Here is a 19,265-nt window from a genome sequence, read left to right as displayed (position 1 = left end):
GAGCAGGAGAGCTGCCCGTTCAACACGTGTCTGGGCAGTGGAGACGGCAGGCGGCACGCAGAAGGAGGAGAGCCAGCGAAACCAGGCACGGGCAGGACAGGCAGTGCCCCACTACAACATGAGCTCGTCATGCAGATCCTGTCTGCGGCGTTTCTTTCATTTCCTTCATTCCGTTAACCCTCCGCAAGATTGAAGCCATTTGTGCTCCTGTAACTCGTTATCATTTAAGTTCATTTCTATTGCCCTTTAAATTTCGTTAGTGGACGAGCGCGCTGTAGCAGGACTAATAGAGAGGGTCTGGATCTGCTTCAGCCTCAGACGACAAGCCAATCTTCGTTAATTAATATTGATTGCCCCCCCCCTAAAAGCCGTCTTTTGTCTTAAAGACATGTACTGTAATTTAGGGCAATATTACCATTACCATATTGCTTTAAAGGAAAAGTTCAATTTATCTCTCGTTTCGCTGCAAACAGTCCGTCTTCATCTGAGGAGAGTGTTATACTTCTTGTCTCCTAATGCAGAAGAGTGGCAGGTGAGCTTCAGTGCCCCTTAAGTACCCTGCCTGGCACAGGGACCCCCCCTGCTGCGTGGCGCTGATACTCCACTGCCAAAGGACAAGCACGACTCCTCGCTGCCATTTTAGCGAACTCGTTTTCACAGGCCCACTGAATGTGAAACGATCCGTCTCTGCTAAATGAAATTTTTGCAGATTGGAACCGGCTTTTATTGGGACATTTTTTATCTTTGTTTTTTTTTCCTACCCGAAGAAATTGCACGGCATTAGTAATACAGTTCATTTCCTGCACGGACAGGCCAAAGTGGCGGTTTGGGTATCAGCAGGAAGAGCAGAGCTGCGGGTCAGGAGAGGAGAGCCGAGATGCTGCTCCTGTGTTCAGGTCCCTGCTGAGGAGCAGAGCAGAGGCTGAAGGATGTAATTAGAAACGTCGGAACAATCTGGAAATGTCTGCTCTGTTGTGCCTTTGGGCTGCAGCTCCAGCAGGAGGAAACTTGTGTTTTTAGCCTGTAATGTAATTTGGACCCGTTGATGTTTAGGCAGAAGGGGTGGTGTTTTGTGACTTACTTTCAGGGATAGGAGTTTCTTGCCTGAAGAAAAGGGAAGAGCTTGGCAGTTCAGTATCACAAACTGGAAGTGTTTGGAGTTTTTGGTAGATCTGCCTAAGCTGTTCATTCTAGCACTGTAAGCACAGGGGGTTTTAGGAGGTAAACAAGAAACTAAATCTCTCTGTCTGGGTAGTTAAATACCAGATTAGTCTTAAGGAATAAGGAAAGGCCTGCATAGTGTTACCCACCAAATGTTTTACAAATGATGTCTTCGGCCGTGCTGATTCAGCGATCGCTTAACAAGCGGTTCTGGTAGCAGATTGTCTCCCCGTGTTCTGCTGCAACCCGTCTCTGCCCTTCAGGGCTGCTCCAGCTCAGGCGAAGCCTGCAGCCCGGTCTGGCCCGGCCCGCGGCTCAGCCTGCGGACAGAGGGAATCCGGATCCGGATTGCAGGACGGGGACGTCTCCCTCGGATACTGCACCGCCGCGCGGCCGGACGGGCTGGTCGACAAGCCTCCCGTGCGCAGACTGAGAGGAGTCGGAGTCTAGAGCTGTCTGACACGGGCTGCTTACCGCAAGCCCCGCGGGTCGCTCAACGGCGTGTCCCGCCCAGCACGCCACGTGCACTGCAAGCAGCTGCAGACCGCAGGGGACGTCTAGGGACTTTGTCTGCACCCTACTTGAGCCCGACAGGCCTGAGCAGACCAGCGCTTCGCTGAGGGCGTTTTGTATTTTCATCCAAATCTATCTTCACCTGCCTTTCACGCGAATACACCCACGGCTCGTTCCTGTGTTTGTCATGCCTCCACTCTTCTTTTTCCCCCCTGGCTATGGTAATACCGCAGTTTACTGCAGCAGAAGTTTGCAAGGGCATTCCCTGGAGCTGCTCGTCAGTGTCTGGCTGCAGGCGAGAGTAAGGCAAGGCTAACAGACGGGAACTGTGGCCCTCGTGCAAAATGGCTGCTGTACCCCTTCTGGAGGGGCAGCAGCAGGGTCTTTTATGTTACCCACAAAATTATTATCTTCATATCTGAATCCAAGAAAAACAAAAAGGTGCCCCCCCCCCAAAAAACAAAACAAGAAAAAAAACAAGCAAGAAATGGAGCTTGTGTTGGAGCTGGGGGTGCCGGAGAGAGGGCGCCGCTCCCTCCCTCGTCTCCCGGTGACAGGGTCTAACTCGAGCTTTCTCCCCAGCCGCGATGTTGATAGAGCTACAACACGGGCCGTCTCCCCGGCTGCCGCAGCCAGTCAGACGTACACGAGCGCCGGGAAACAACTGACACTCGTGCGAGCCGCACGCCATTGTGACAAACGCTCACTAGAAAATAATGAAGTGGCAAAATAATTCCGCATCGGACACACTTACCAGAGCAGAAAGAGTCTGAAGAGGAAGACAACATCTTGTATCATCTATCTTCCTTAAATACCTAAGCTGCGACAAACTGGAATGAGAAATTATGATAAATGATCAGATCTATTTAGTCAATACCTGGATTTCTTTCTCTTCTTTTCTATTTCCCTTTTTTTTTCCCCTCTCCAAGTGGGTCTGTTTGAAAGAGAAATTAATGAAAACATCCCCAAACCCCGAGCCCACAATCTGCACCCCCACCCCCCCAAAAAAAAAACATTGAGCTTCTCTCCTGCGGAAGTCTTTATTGCAAATTAGTACTTCATTTTCATAAAGCCCGTAATGAAAGCCCATATTGTGATCTAAATTAAAATGGGCGCATGATGGGTCAATATTATGGTCCCTACACAGAGACAAATCACCAAAGGGCCTTGTGCAGATTCTTGTATCTCATTTACAACTGGGTTTTTTTAAAGTACATTTTCATATGGCAAACTAGCACAGCTTCGGCTCCTGTTCATAACCGGCCTCCTCTCATTTATTTTACTGCCTCATTTGAATATGATGAATACGGCAGTCATTTATTTGTTCACAACAACCAAATAATTGTGGATCCATGGATTTCAACGCAATTAATCACATTTTTCCTCTCCCCCCCCCTCCCCCCCCGGCGGCGGTCTGCCCAGAGCTGAACAAAAAAAGTGCATTAACCTTTGCATTTTAAACAAAGGCTCTGTTTATTCACAACCTGAGAAGTTGTTTGTAGGTATTCATTGTAATCATTTGGAGCCGCCAGATGTTTATGAATGGAGGTGTCATCTTGCTTCTGTTCCTCTTACCCCAGAGCAGTGTGCGCTCTGCTGTACACAGTGTGGGAAAAGCAGATGAGCTTTACTGGAAAAAACGCCACCTTCCCGTTCCTGTGGATGAAACAGCAGGATAGCCTTGATAGTAGGTGTTATTTCAAGGCTCCAGAATGCCAGTGAAATTCAAAGACAGCTGGAATTTCACAGAAAACTTCATGAAGGACACAGTGCTCAGATCTTCATCTCCTGCGCTGGGGGCACCTGTTTGGGATGCCAACAGTCCCGATTCTCTTCCAGAGCGGACGTTCATTTTTCCGGCCACACCTTTTAGACTTCTTAGCCCAGCTGGGGATGATAAGCCTGCAGAAGGTCTTTTTTTGTCATCTTGTCTCAGAAGGTGCCATTCTCTTCGGGGTCTCACGGGCCTGGGCCGGCAGGCCGAGTCTCCCCTGGGTGTCGGTGGCCTTGGAGGGGCAGGGGAACAGAACACACTTCTCCTTTAAGGCAGCTGCAGACACGGGCCCCTTTCTCACCCAGCAGACACACAGAGCCCGATCCCTCACGCACGCGTTCATAAACCTGACAACGCCTGCGTAGCATTCGCTAAATCCACTTCACGAGCAATATACAGCACATAGAGTAGAGAACTCTGCCTGCATTTATCATGTGCGGTGCAAGCTGAGGTCGTGCGTTTACAGATCCCTGTTGAGTGCTTACAACATTCTCAGGCACAGTCCTTCGGCATGAGGCTTCGTGTAGCAATTCCTTACCAAAGTTGCAGCCTGATTGCATTATTGTAGAATATTTTTATTGCGCTATATGTCAAATACACTCGTGCATAACGGTAAACTGCAGTGTTTTACCACTTGATTTGATTTGAGACTTCGTCTTCAGCCTTCCACCAGGCAGACGGAGAGAAAGATAACGGCGCATCAATAACGGCCGCAACAGGTACCGGCGATGAACGCCGAGCTGAGCCGCTCCCCGGCTGTACAACAGGGATCCCAGGAAGGGAATCCAGTCGGTTATTACATTTCATCTGTTACACCCGGTCAGAAGGCAAAGAGCAAAGTGAGACAAAGTGAGCGAGAGAGCGAGCGAGAGAGCAAGAGAAAAGAATTACACTGTCCAAAAAAACATTTGCAGTACTGATATCAAACACTGTTGTAAGGTTACTATTTATCTCATGCAAGCCAAGTTGGCATTCACATCTGGCGCTGGGTACTTAGTGCAATTATTTATGATTTCCTCCAAGATTTAAAAGCTCTTCGCCGGCCTTGTAATGCAGTAACTGATTGCGCTGCTAATGTAATTAAGAAAAGATTATGATGTCCACGTGGCACTCCAGATGGTGGCATTCACAGCAATCGGAAGGCACAACTGGCACACAACTGCACCGGGGCAGCGAGGCGCAGCCGCGCGGCGCGGCTCAGCACCCCCAGCGGGCGGGAGGGGGCCGCTCGCCAAGGGCCGGCCTCGGCGGGGGCGCCCTGCGGGTCACCGGGCTGGGGTTCGAACGGAGACGAGGGGAGAGCAGCCGAGAGCTGGCAGCTGCCTATCAAGCCGGATTCGCTCGTTCGCCGACCGCCCTGCTGTGAGTATCGCCAGGTTGCTGGTTGTTCTCTGGCAACACGGCCATCCGCTTTGGTTCCCCAGCAGGGGGCGCTGTAGCTCACACCAGGGGCAAGCATGCAAACCCACCTCCTCAGCTGTTCCCAGAAACCACCCTGAATGACTGCAGTCCCTTAAGTTCTGGGGTTTTGGGGGGAAAAAAAGGATCTTTTTTTAATTCTCTTCGGCATCGAAGACGGCAGGCCAAAGCAGTACTTCAAAGTCAGTGAGTGGCAGGGCACTGGTAAATCCTGTGGCGCAGAGTTTAGCTGCTAGTGGAAAGATTTCGGAGCAGTTTCAGAGCAGGGTGCTCTAGTGCCAAGAAAACAGATGGCAGAAAAGAAGTGTTTAATGGTGTTTGGCAAAGCCAGCGCACTGCAGGTGGAGAGGAAGGGAGACAGAGGGAGAGGGGTGGAGAGAGAAAGGGAGCTTCGGGGGAATCTAGAGGGATTTCGTGGTGAAGGCTGCACAGGAGCTAACCCACACTGACCTTTAATTACTCGCTGAAAAACATGGATATTAGATTTCTGCTCTTTCTGCGATCCTTCGGGTGCATTAGGTTGGGCTTTTTTTCTGAAGTTATTATAAGCTTTCAGAGGGATGCTGGGATTCTTTATATCCAGTCAGGAAAAAAAAAATCATATTTGAAACGAGACCCACAGATTTCAGCACCGCCTTCTGTAATGGGCTCACGGGCAGGAGAGGGGTCTACACTTCCCGATTTCCCCGGTCGAGACGAGAATATTACTGCTCCACGTGATCAGGGAAAATCTCAATTTTCGAGGAAGTCCCAGGACTGGATGTCAGTAAATGAGAAAACATGCAGTTTGACCTTCTCAAATCACACGGCAAGAAAAGCTATTTTTGTGCACAGCCTACAGCAATTGGAAGGTTATTAAACAATGCAGGAGAAACATTTTATTGGCAACAGGAGCCAATGAGCTCACCATTGCGGTCGCAGCAGGTTGGTTGAGATCAACGTTGTTGGTGTAATGATGACATGAGGAACACTCCAGCTCTCAGGTGTGATCCTGTCGGTTTTTGTCGGCCTCTGAGTCACATGGCTGCAGGATCCATCTTCTTGCAGGTTGAGAAGGAATCCACTGGAAGTTTTCATCTCAATATCTCATTGTCCACTTTTTACCCAGTTTCCAAGCTGTTCTTCAGTTTGGTTGGACAAGATGGCATGGTATAGATGATGACATATATAAAATTTCATGAACAAATATCAGAAAAGTAACAATAACCCGTAAAATCATTAATTCAAGCTGTAGAGTTAAGATCAGGGATCTGTGGGGCAACTTTAGCATATCAGTGGATTTAACTGAAATCATGGAAATGGAGAGATGGCGAAGACAGCGTAAGTGGATACACGCCGTCCCACAGAGACAGAGGATCAAGAATCTCAGAAACTGTATGGGTCAGACTTATAGAAGACATTCAAAGGGCGTAGTGTTAAGAAAAAACTACAAACCACCAAATTTAGATATCAGTTTTTAAAGTAATTTATACAAGGAAATCAGGAACATACAGTATGTGTAACAAAATGACTGGAAGAAATCCTTAGATCAATTAGCTACTAGCAACAGAATGAACTGGAAGGCCTAAACAGTCTTCTGTTGTTTGTGATCTTTCTTGTGTTCCTAAGGAAACCTGACAACTCAGGAAGAGGTATGTTAAATATTCCTTCAAAGGCAGGGAATTGTGCTATAATTAAGGGTGAGCTCAGCCTCTGAATGAAGTGTTTCTGCACACAATTTGTGCAGGCACCACTATACAGCATGTAGAATGGTTATTGCATATTTATACAAATGCTCAATCGTCCAATCTTTGGCATCTGAGTCAGCCTGAGATTAAAAAATACCTTTTGGCTGATTAATGCAAACAGGCTTTAGAGGTGGGGTGTGATGTTGACATCAATGAATTTCTCAGCGAGTGTTTCACAACCTTTTCCATAGCAAGACATTCTTTAAACAAAAGGAACATTTCTGACATTTTATGTCCCCTGTGAATCTCTGTTATCAGCTGGGATAACATTTGGCCAAAACCCAAATCCTCCTCCTGAAGCTGAAGCTGCCGATTCATGACATCCTTCAGATTCACCATTTTTTCTCTTTATCACCTAAATATACACAATGATAATGAAACACCTTCACAGCATTCCAAAGATTCCATCTTTTAATCTGACTACGAATATAAAAACACTCAGAGGAGCACAAAACACTGTATCCTACTAATTCACTGCTGAAACCTCATTCCCATTGTTACAACCACCCCGCCTTGTTAAAGGGAAAAAAACTCCTCTAGTCCAGTGACCGGTCGTGTAGATGCCATCCAGGAACAGCAGGAAACACCTTTCCCAAATTGTCATTGTAATTATAAAAAGGTTGATAAGAAATCATCCCCTTTTTAAATGCAGCTCTCAATTTTTTGGGGGGAATCGATGGAGCCTCGACAATGCTTTTCATAGGAATCTGACTGCATCAGCTTCGCCTTCATGAACATTCACCACGGCCCGAAAACACGGCGTATTTCTCATACCGCGCACCCTGCGTTCTGCGGCTTTTCTGTAGCTCATGTCTCGCTGTGCCCCTCTGGGCTCTGCCCCACGTTAACCTGATCTTAGTGAGCCTGGAAGCCTTCACTTGTGGACACGTCTGCCCCAGGGAGCGGGAGAGGAGCTAGTTGCCTTTGGCGCTTCCCAAACCCACAATGTGAGTCAGTTTTCCCAGAGCCTTCCCTGTGGGACAGCCTCTCCAGGCAATCCACGGTGCTCTCTAACGGTTTTCTTCGTGGAATAAGGACTTGGAGCCGCAGCAGGGGAGATGACAGTAATCCTATTAAGACTGGAAGGGATGCCTTGAGCTCATTTGTGCTGGTCAGCACTGTTTCACCAACACGAAACAGAGGCTCACGGCTTTAGCTTTGGGTTATATGCCCACTGTAACACCTTTATCAGATTATTCACTGACTAAAACGTAGACGCAGCAATTATGTGTCCAGGTGCCATTCTGAGACTGGAAAAAAAAATCATTACATCATTACATTTCATCTTTACAATACATTTCTCAGAGTGGCAAGGATCACACACCCACCATTCATAATACTCCCACCAGGAAGACAGAAGCTACTCCATGAAGGTGTGTAAATGTAGTCCCCCCACTCCCTATTTATTTATCACATACTGGTGTTGGGATTTCGTGTGATTTAGTGTGACTCTTATGTTTTGCTTGTGTGTTTTGTACTTCTGTGGGAGATGCCAAAGACCAATGTACACAGCAGTGTACAATAAAGTATCTATCTATCAGATCTGCAGACGTGGTCACATAAAAACCAGCGTGCCCAAGCTGGGATCCCCCATCAGGATCCATGAACATGTTTTGGATTTAACCTGCGCAGTACTAGGGTGATTAAGTCTATGTGTTCATGATCGGAGGCTGGGATTTAACCATGAGTTAGTTACAGAGTGCAACCAACAGTGGGGTAACTCTGCCTAAGGCAGGATTTCCTATCCAGAACTGCTCTCATCCCAGACCAGGACTGGACTGGTGTTTCAGCACAGCACAACCCCCTGGGGAATTCAGCTCTGCCGCTGTCATGACAAGGTGTCGACTGGTGCCTTCTTACAACTTTATGCCCGTAGCATTAGCTCTTCCACTTTCATGATGTAAGCTCAGCTCTTTCATCACTTTCTGAAAGCAAGTGCTAGATTTCCGGTGGCGGAATCAGGCAGTGGTTCTTTTTTCCTAGTTTCCTTCTAGTTAGCAAGAGGTTGGCTGTGTGAAAAAAAAAACATGGGAGAGCATCAACGCTGGAGCAAGAAGAAATGAAAAGCTGCTAAAGTCTCCATGGCAGGGCGACAGGACGCAATACACTGGAGACACGCACTTAAGCAGGAAATCATTAATTGTTAACAAGAAAACTCCAGAAAATAATACAAATCTGTCTATATTCTCAATACAATTATTAAGCATTTAGCATTGCAGCTCTGATATTTCTTGTCACTTAACACAGGAGAAAACCAGTTCTCTGGGGAGACCTTGGTACTGCATCTCCTGCTTTAGAGAGGGAGTCTGTTAATTCTGTTAACAAGAAAAAGGTGGCAGAGTGTCCCTCGGCCTTCATTAAAACTTAGACATCATTTTTCTGCTTTCAGTACTAATGACTCTGCCTTTTCTAAGAAAGAAGAGAATCTGGGCCTTGTCCATCACCAAGCAGCTGATGAGAGGCAGGCCGCTCAAACTGCTGGAAGGAATGGTGAGATGCTTGATTGCGGGTCAAAGATAAAGCCTGAGAGTCAAATCAGGAAGAACAGACCCCACAGGTCTTGTCCGACCACACTAACTTCCACAGCTTCTGTCTTTCCTCTTTGATCCCCAGCAGATCGAATTCGGGGGGACTGGAGCGTTGCAAACGCATTCACTTCCCCGCCAAAAGCCGTTTTCTCCCTCGTTGCCCACAGCGTCTTCCTCAACTCCCCTTTGAAACGATCCAGTCAGACCTCGTCATCGCCCGTCATCAACAGAGTTTAACGACAGGAAATTGATTCCAGTTGTTAGATCACATATACGCATACCTTAGCTTTGTGCAACAGCCTGAAACTTTCAGGTACCATAAATAATATTATTGCTAAACATATGCCATTCTAATCTGCAAGCGACCAGCATATAGAATACGAATTTTGTATAAAAATGCATTAAGTCCTGTTCTACACCTGCATGCTTTGGAAGCACTGGCCAAAATATACAAAATGCTTTTAAATCTAGCATTACCACACACATTATATATATAAAAAGTATTGATCTAGGACACTTAAAAGATTGCCTTTTCAAATTTTAAGCATCCCACCTGGCAGAACCCATACACAGAGATGAACACGAGCGCATCAGTGAAATCGCAGCTCCACTCCCCCACTCCCCCCTCGCCTCTCCTGCCGGTCCCCGGGCTCACAGGAAGTGAGGAGCAGGTGGGAAATGTCTGCAACCCCAGGTGAGGAGAGTCTGTGGCGTACCGGTGTAAAAGCACAGCACGGTGTAGGGCAGCGAAGGGAAATCGTGGAGTCTCCACAGTTACGGAACGCCATGACAGAGAGAGAGGGCAGAGGCACAGCACAGGCCTGGGGAGATCAGAGAGCTCTGCCCAACGAGCAGTTTGACGCAGGGAAATTTCAGGAGAGGAACACTGAATGAGCACGCAGGAGTTGTAACGTTTTTTTTAGAGGGTTTTGGAAACTGTACCTTTAAATCCTGAGGAGCTGGGGTCCTGTGATGCCTTGACAGGGGATAAATGAACGAAGCAGGGCAGGAATTTCTCTCCTGCGGGGGATTAGGTATAAATGGCACCGCAATGTTCTATCCAGATTACCAGTGTCAGGCTGTTTATTATATTACCAACCAACCGAGTCTTGTTGAGATCATCACAAAATGATTTATGCAAGCATGTCAGTCTTGTTCTGCCACTGTAACAACCACAAATTTCCAGATTCCACTGTTCTTCCTCTATTGATTTTATTTAAAATCCTTCTATCAGTCAGCACAACGGGTTTCAAGGTTTAGATAGATTACTTTGTGTGAATGCATTACTTCACATCGAGATTTAATGTTTCATGAGGTAAATCAAATGTTTTCATTCACCTTCATCTCAAATTGGTGCTTTTAGCTGCTGGGGCAAATGATGTATTTACAGAAAGTCTTTCAGTTACAATACTGGTGAACCACGTGGGTCTTACTTTACTGCCAGGATGAGCTAATGTATCTTTCTAACAGGAATATTTTTATTAATCTGTTTATAAACTTATTTTTTTAGATTAACTGCCGCTGCTGTCTTTAACAGGGGTTTCTAAGAGAAGACTTATCTCTGGTCTGGGGCATTTAAAAGTCTATCTTTACTGTATCTTCCCAGGAATAAAGTATAAAATATAACAGCTAGCACAAGGTTTATTCACTAAAAGTTTCATGGCCCACTTTCAAATGAATCTCTCCAGGAGCTCCTGGCTTATTCCAGTGTGGTGTACCATCAAATCACTGACCCCAATTCAAAGGGTGCATTGCTATAGATCTATTGATCACAGCTCCACGTTGGCATTTTCAAATGGGCCAAGCCTTGATAACATCACTAGAACTCTCCAGACATGCCCCATATCAAGAACTCAACACAGATCTTTTCTGTCAGTCTTCGAAAACTCCCAGCCTTGCCTTAACCGGCACAGTTTTTTTTCTCTTTCAGTTTTCTTTTCTTTCCTGTTTGATTTTTATTTTGTGGTGAAGGAGCTCACTACGTCTCTTCATCTTCCTGAGCTGGTAAAGTTTAAGGGCAGCCCTTGTAGGATGTTTGTGGTGTCTGAGGACAAGTCATACTTTTACTCTCAACAGGCATGGGGCCCATCTGGAAACATGCTTGCAGGGCTCAGAGATGTTTGTTCAGCTGGACACTCTGGGGCATCTCAGTGCAAGCTCTAGAACAAGTTCCCCAGCTTTTGATAAAGAATGAACTGGCCGGGCTCTGGTTGCAACAGGAACCTAAATTTTACATACAAGCAGAAGAAGTTGTTATTAGCAATATTAAATGTTAAATATTGATCATTTCCAAATGCAGTCTAGGATTAAGTTCACAGGGTCCTTTTTGGAGAGAGTGGTGTAATTAAGGTCTCAATTCACTTAATGGCTAAAAAAAAAGTTTTTTTTTTTAATGGAAATATTTATCATGCGTTTAAAAATAGTTGGCATGTGATCTGCCTGTCTTGAGGTTTTAGACCTATGTAGCATCCTTTTGAGTTTGGAAAGAAGTGTCATATTTATATATATCCATGCTGAAAAATTCCTGGAGCTCAATTAGGCAGTTGGCAGCTCAGTAGGAACAAACAGAAAATGCCCAGGCTGTCCAGAAACCTAGTTTGAGGCCTTGTGTAAGTCAGTCAAATCCATTTCTTTGGGATAAACCTGTCCTGCACTTCACTAAAGCAATGTCTCATTCCCATCACCCTGAAGTCTGGATTGCAGTGCACTTCAGTTGTGTAGTGGTCAGATAGCTCTAACTGGCGTATGCTTGCAAACAATGACTTGCACTAGAATTGCAGGGTGTACCCATGGTGCAAAGATGCTCTCAAAACATCACTCCCCTTATTGTGATGCTGCCGATGTGGAGGTGAAGTGATGTCACCTCACTAGCTGTGTCTCTGTTTGTCACTCACTGGAACTTGAGGCTCATTAGGACTGCAGACTGACACATTGTGTCTGTCGGCCTGTCCGTCACTGTTCAAGTGCTATATTGTGTGAAGTAAACACGACAGACCCCTTGAAAAACAAGAAAATCTACAGGTCACACAGACCTTAAAATCAGCATTTGTGTGTCGACTGCATTGGAGAAGGTGTATTCTGTCAATTGTATAATCCATTAATAAAGGTGCTTTTTAATGGCATTTGTGGGTGGGTAATTTTATTTGAATGTCTCATTTATATCTATAAATAACAATCTATGACAAGCATGACAGGATAACAATTATTTTATTAAAACATAAGGTGTGTATTCTGAATATGTAATGTACACTCTTAATTTATGTATTAGTAATAACTGAACACAAAAAATTGATGTGTATATTATTATTATTATTAAGATTATTTTTGTTGTTCACCTTCAGATATAATTTCTGAGGTCCCACTCCCGTTTTAATATTTTTCACCGGTCCGAGCTGCAGAAATGTGACTGATAATCTTTTTCTTTTGATTCATGTTCGGGAGGGAAAAGGCAGTAGTTCCGCGTCTGCAAAGCAGGGGTCTCTCTCAGTAACTCCTAAATATCAGCTGTTTCGATAGGAGCCTCTTTAATTGTTAATGATTTCTAAAAAGAAACAAAAGTCGGGATTAACAATCCCGGAAGGGATGAAGGATCTGCGGCCGTGAGTCGGGGAAGGAGGGAGAAGAGGAAAAACGAAGAATCAGTAAAAAAAAATAAATCAGAGCTTGTTCTTGTGAGATTAAATTGTTGACTTCACGGGGTAAGAAACTGACGATGAGTAACTGCTTTTCCTGCTGCTGCTGCCTCCCTGCTTCTAACCTCCTCTAGCGGGGGTTGGCTTTTTCCTGCAAGCCGCCCTCCCCGTTACCTCTCTTCGTTGCGGCCTGTAGGCGAGTCCGAGGCTTCTTCTGTCTCACAGCTCCTCTGGCAATGAAAAGCTGCTTTTGTCTGAGAAGGACGAGGGACGAGGTGCCGCGATTAACAGTTAAGTTGCGAAAATGTAAAGAAGACTTAAAACTAACATGAATCCGAGATCAACTCGTCTTTTAAAATATTTGTTTTCAGTAGGCCAGCGGGGGGGCCTTTCTTATATTGTTGAAAGGTTTACTAAATCCTACATGAACCCCGGTCCGATGCCCGTAGTTCACGATTCTCTATTTTACAAGATTTGATCGGGGCTGCCTTTTTTCTTGCCTTTTATGGGATGTTAAAAGAGTATTGTAGTAGTTATATATTACGTTGACAGTGTTATATTATTCTTTTTGTGTTGTATTCGCAAGGAACGGTCTTAATTGTATCGACTAGTTACAGTATTTAGGATCTGCATGGGGAAAACGGCTTTAACTTCTAAAATAAGAAATAAAAGATATAAGAGTTATACATCTAGCGGTCTCCTTTGTAATAATGTAGGATAAAGCTTTTATTTCAAGTTTTAAAGACGAATGAGGGGGTGCGAATTATTCATCCCCTTAAGTCGTCTGTGTTAAATCCATGTTTCTAGAGACAACGTAGACCACGAGTCCTACTAGGATAAATTAAATTATCCTACATGTTCTTCTAAATGTTGCTGTGAAACAAAAAAAAAAGTTTGATAACCAGAAGTCAGAAGTGTTCACTCTTAGAATAATAAGTTGCAAAGATTTCGCCCATTCATTATTTTTATGGTTTGTTTACCCTGCAGTTAGTTGGGTCACTCATTGAAATTTTGAGGCAGTGTGGTTAAATGTAAATGATACGGTTAACCTACTAACTAAACACGCAGAACACAGCCTGTTTTATGTGTTGGAAATCGTTGTTGGGACAATTCCTTATATTGTGTGTTAAGAAATACAAGTGTGTTTAACATTAAATGGAAAAAAAAACACAATTCATGACACGTTTTTGTCAGTACAGCTTATTAACTCTTTTTATCTTCTTGAATATATAGTGTATGAAACATTTGAGTTTCACATATTGAGTTTTGCACGTGTTTTTCCTTGATCGAACTCCAGGTGTTTGAGGTGGGCTTTGGATTTTAATGTTGATGGCATTTAATGCTCATTTCTTAACACAAATGACGCAGAAGGCACCTTTTTCCACGGCATTGTCTGCTCCTCATTTCTTCTGACAGGTCAAGAGCATTTGTCTCCTTCAAATAAAAGGTCTTGCCATCCATTCAAAGCAGTGCCAGCGTAACTCCGTCAGGTGCTGAACAGTTTCATCCGGATTGGTCTTGAACCTAAGCAAGCAGCAGTAAGAAACCACAGGATTGTGCTTTTGATCCATTTTTGAGATTTGACCCATTCAGGGTTGATTTTCATGTAAATTAAAGGACAAATTGCTCTGGGCTTTTAATGATGACCAGGATTGGCACCACCTCTTGTTGAACTGTGTAGGAGAGACACTCTTGCCACAGGGATGTGGCACTGTGTAGCAGATGTGCTCATCTGGTCCTTGGCCTGCTTGTTGTGTTGTTCATTGGCTTGTCAATACCCAAATTTAGTCCAGTTGCTTCAGGAAGGATACTGGAGAGTCGGCTTCAATCCAGTGGGTTAGCAGGTTCCAGTCACCCACCATTCTTTGTGTAAGGAACTGCTTTCCTGCTTTCAGTTCTAAATTCCCGCTGGAGTCAGTAGTGAACCCAGGCAGCCCATTTACAAAAATCTGCTGTGTGATGAAAGGTATTCTTTGTTCAGTAACCGGACCGTAGGCTGAATGGCTGTGCATGTTTAAGACTGGGAACAGAAGACACGTCTTGAAATCAGTGGCTGTGGACATCTGGAATAAGATGCCCAACCACATTATTGGAGAATCCGTTCACTACTACCAGTCGTACGAGCGAGATCAGCTGAATAAGGAGCCTCCTCTCTGTCGTTTGTGTCCTGTCTTTCTTATGTTATCATATCCTATAAAGTAAGTAGATGAACTGATAAACAGTCGTTGTGCCTTATTTGTTGGGATTTTCTTACTGCTGGACAGGTTATCTTCCAGTTCGTGGATTCGCTTGACATTTATGAAAAAATGCGACAAGGCAAGTCAGGTTTTTAGAGTTCCTTAGAAGTTCCTCGGTACAATACTGTGTCATTGCGAAACTGTTAACGTTAGCATTGTTAGCACATTGCACATCAAGACTGTGGATTTATCAGGTCTTTGTATGTATTTGAGGTGGACATGCATGCATTGTCAGACGTCCTTGCAAGGACTGGAAGTTTCCAAACTGGAGGACTTGTGTCTTGGTGTTACTGACTGTGTAGTCCATATTCTGTGTAGGTATTCAGTATTTTTATCTGGTAAATCATTTTAAATGACTGAGTGTTCAGAGTAAAGTTTGTAAGGCGAGTTTATCATCGGCACTGAGTCCTCGGATTGCACATCTGAACATGCATTTTTCAATGAAAGCCGGTTTGCAACAGAACTGCATATCGCATTCGGGTAAAGTCAGATTGATTAGGAGGAGAATAAATGAAAAAAACACTCTCTTCCTGTAAGCTAATTTGTAGTCCTTGGTTTCTTTAATAACTCTTCCAGCTAACTTTTCTAAACAGAGAATTCCTGCCACAGTAAATCCTCTAAATTCAATAAATCTAATTACAATAAATTCAGTAAACATTGAGATTGAATGCAATAACTGTGTCATTTACTCTGCAAAAATACTTTAAACCTAATTTAATAATACACAGAGGAAAGCTCTGCGAAGTCACTAATTTTCTTACCAGGACTGCATACATTAAACTAGATGTACTTCAGACAGGCATGGAAAAAAATAGGTTCCATTTAGTGGATTTCTCAGCAAATATAGGATTGCCACACATTTGTACTGGGCTTGCCTGTCATTTGTTTATGCAGGGCCCCATGTCTTTTGAAGTACTGCTGTTTGAAAACTGTAGCTGTCGGTGGCTTGTTTGGATAGACTTGAATATGCTATTGCTATTAAATGAAGAGAACCTTGTGCTGCATCCTTTTCTTGAAAGGGTGCACATGTAGGCCTGTGTGCCTTTGCGTCTCTGCAGTTAGAGCACATTCAACTGAAGCCTGTAGGCCTGCTTTTTAAGGTCCTTTTAGATGTTCAGCTTCAGGTTTCTTAATGTTATATGGATTCAAAGAGAAGTTCCTCTTCCGAGATAGAAGCAATGAATTGGACCTGTGTTTTGGAAGTGGACTTGCTGCAATAGGGTGCTTTCCATTTTTAGGGGTGAAATACTTTTTTTAGTTGTATTGTCAAGCAGCCGACTGTCAATCTGCTTTGATACAGGGGGGCTGAATTAAACACTTATTCACCTAATAATGTGCTTTATTAGCCGTGAAGTGTTGCCCTACAATTTAGTTTTTTTAAAGATGGGTAATTTAAAATGGTGGCAGGATACAGTGTGTTTGTGTTAAGTATGACAGTGTGTACAGTATATACATCTGTGTACAATGAAGGGATAAAGTGTGATTACAGGGGCTCGGGCTGACTGTGGGCCAGTACACTCACAGCTTGTGGTGAGCTCTGTGGATTCCTGTAGGAGTGGCGCCTAGTGATTGTAGGGGCTGATGTCTTTTATGTAGTGTTCACTTGTACTGTAAATACATTTTGTTGAAAGTGTGTCTAAAACATAGCTGCTTAGATGCAAAGCAAATTTCTGAGAAATCAGACAAAGTGTTATCGTATCATATAAAGTATGTAGATGAACTGATGAACAGTTGTTGTGCCTAAGTGGTTTGGATTTTCTTACTGCTGGGCATGTTATCTTCCTATAAGGGTCCAGACTCCAAGAATTCCATCCTTTCCCATGGGTTACCAGTCTGCTTTTACAGTCTGTGTTTTACAGTGCACATTTTATTATTGTGATTATCACTGACGTCAACACTACATCTGTAACCTTTGACATATCAATCACAGCACCAGCACAAGAGCCTACAAGAGCTAAAACAGTCAGTAGTTTTAAAATCTTTTTTTAAACTAAGGAAACTTAAGTAATGCAGTTGCTATTATGTACTGCAGTTTAATTTTAAGACCAACATGTCAGTTTACAGGAAACCCGCACATACAAAACCGGAGTGTCTCACAGTGGATATAGTAACTTGTTCACATGATGGTTATCTGTCCGGAAAAGGATTATTGGACTGAAATCACAACCCCTCAAATATAGGCAAGAATTCGGAGTGGCTGTAGGAGAGCACCTCAGATGATTGCACGAAGAGTTTGGTGAGCTCTGTGGGTCCCAGACATCGTGCAGTGACTCCCTCAGGTGGTACGCAACCAAATTCTGACATGTTTTACACACTGAAATTTCCTTAAAGTGCACTTGCCCCAAAACGTCCGATCACTCAAAATCACCGGCTTCAACACAAAGTATCGTTTTGTTTTGGTGTGATCAAAAGCACGCATGGAATCACACACAGATACAGCTCTAGTGATACCTACTCATATTCCTCTCGTGATCACATATACGTTCTTGACTGTGTAGCAAAAGTAAGTTTGGACTTTTCTGAACCGATGCACAGGACACAGCAGCTGCCAGAAAACAGGACCATTCGACTCTCTTCCTGGGTTATAAATAGCCCATCGTGTTTTGTCAGTTATTTGCTTTTTTTTCTGTTTTTGTTCGATTTTTCTGAGTGAAGCAAAAACCAAAACCTGTCTCGCCCTAAGCAGCACGAACAGGTTAGCTGTTCTCGCCCAGCGTTGCTTAACAAATGCCCATCGTACTGAAGGAAACAAGATGTTTTTTCACAGATCGTTAGCAAAGCTCTCCCAGCTGTGGGCCAAGGCGTGGGTAATACCCACTGACCAGAAAATTACTAATGTAGCGTCCATCCATGAAAGAGAGTGACAAAACTGAACCACGAAATTCTAAAAAAGTCTTCCACAACATGTCAAGTGATGGTAATGGCGATACGAGTATGACGCTACGGGATACCACATCTGTGCTCCACACAGGGTTACAGCTCCAGTCTTCCTACTCTAAGATCCAGCCAAGTCCAGAGCCCTCATCAGTACTCCATGCTGCTGCTCTGAGTGTATGATATAATACTGTATATTGGGTTTCTCAGGTTGCAGGTGGTAGACATTCAGAGTGGTGTTTTGTATTTGGATTGTAAACTGGTTGAGCGGTAGAGATGAGGTTTGAATGCTCCAGGAGGCTGAGTTAGTTATAAGTAGAATACCACAGGGATCTGTATCAGGGTTCCTACTCTTCCTCGCTTATATCAGCGATGTAGAGTCTTGTATAGTTAGTCAACCGATCTAAAAAATGCTACCTAAGAAGGAGAATTAGCAATCACTGTTGAAGCAGCAGAGGAAATTTAACAATATATATTTAAACTTGCAGATAACATTTACTGCACACTCTGTAAGTGCAGAGTGGTACATGCAGGTACTAAAACTATAAATAGAAGATGAAAGGCGTGAAGAAGACGCAGGAAAAAAACGGTAGGTGTTTATGTTGATGCATTATTTACGTCTAATATGTCGCTGTGGGAAAGCAGGTAAAAAGCAAAGAGAATGTGATAATGCGCAGTTAAAAGTAGAATTTAGATCGAGGGATGTTGTGTTAGAATTGGACGTTGCTTCGTGTAGGATACCGGGCGCAGTTCTGGTCACCACGTCACAGAGAGGCAGTGGCAGCTCTGGAGCTGGTGCGGACAAGAGCGATCAGGGACGTTCCTGGGGGAAGGAAGGTCCCACATTGACAGGTTTACAACAGCGCGGGCAAGCCGACGGACCTCGTCTGGGCCAACATTGAAACACAGCCAGAGCACATGGGCCCAAGGGAACTGGAAGTGCATTTAAAACCGAGAGCACGAGGCGCTGGGCTGGGTTTGGGTGTTAGTCATTTTGAGCTGCACTCCTAAAACTTCATTCTCCAGCCCAGTTCTGTGATTCTGGTGGGAATGTTCTCGCTGCAATGTGCTTCTTGAGTCGGGGGGGGGGGCATTGTATTGTTTATACCTGCTTTCGAACTGGTTCAGGTGGAAAAAACGGATTGTGGAGAATTTGAATACATTTCTAGAAGGTCAGCCGCTACAGTGGGTGTCCGTCTGCGCAGTCATGAGTGGAGAGCCCCGGTCTGGTGGCGAGATGCAGTTCAGCAGGTTTCATAGATCAGCCCTCTTTTAGTGCAGTGTGCAGTCAAGGTACTGCTTTGGATAGATCTAGCAACCCAATGTGTTTGCACAAATGATGGGAATGAAGCCCTAAGAATTGGTGAGGTATTGTAGGCAGATGGATTGGGCTGGCCACA

General features: G+C 44.4%; 1 protein-coding gene across 3 annotated transcripts in view; it reads left to right on the top strand.

Moving 5' to 3' along the window:
- The first annotated feature begins 12,549 nt into the window (after positions 1 to 12,549).
- LOC102694443 (multivesicular body subunit 12B) overlaps positions 12,550 to 19,265 on the top strand; it is a 57,319-nt gene continuing 50,603 nt past the window's right edge. For 2 of the 3 annotated variants that reach the window (XM_069183139.1, XM_015366816.2), the window contains exon 1: positions 12,828 to 13,044. In XM_069183139.1, coding sequence (XP_069039240.1) covers positions 12,991 to 13,044 — 54 coding nt within the window. In that variant the 5' untranslated portion in view covers positions 12,828 to 12,990. The other variant, XM_069183140.1, reaches the window with a different exon arrangement.

The sequence above is a fragment of the Lepisosteus oculatus genome, chromosome 24, assembly GCF_040954835.1.
Source record: "Lepisosteus oculatus isolate fLepOcu1 chromosome 24, fLepOcu1.hap2, whole genome shotgun sequence".
Lineage (NCBI taxonomy): Eukaryota > Metazoa > Chordata > Actinopteri > Semionotiformes > Lepisosteidae > Lepisosteus > Lepisosteus oculatus.
The sequence above is the reverse complement of the archived record's forward strand: the minus strand, read 5'-3'. Positions and strand labels throughout refer to the sequence as shown.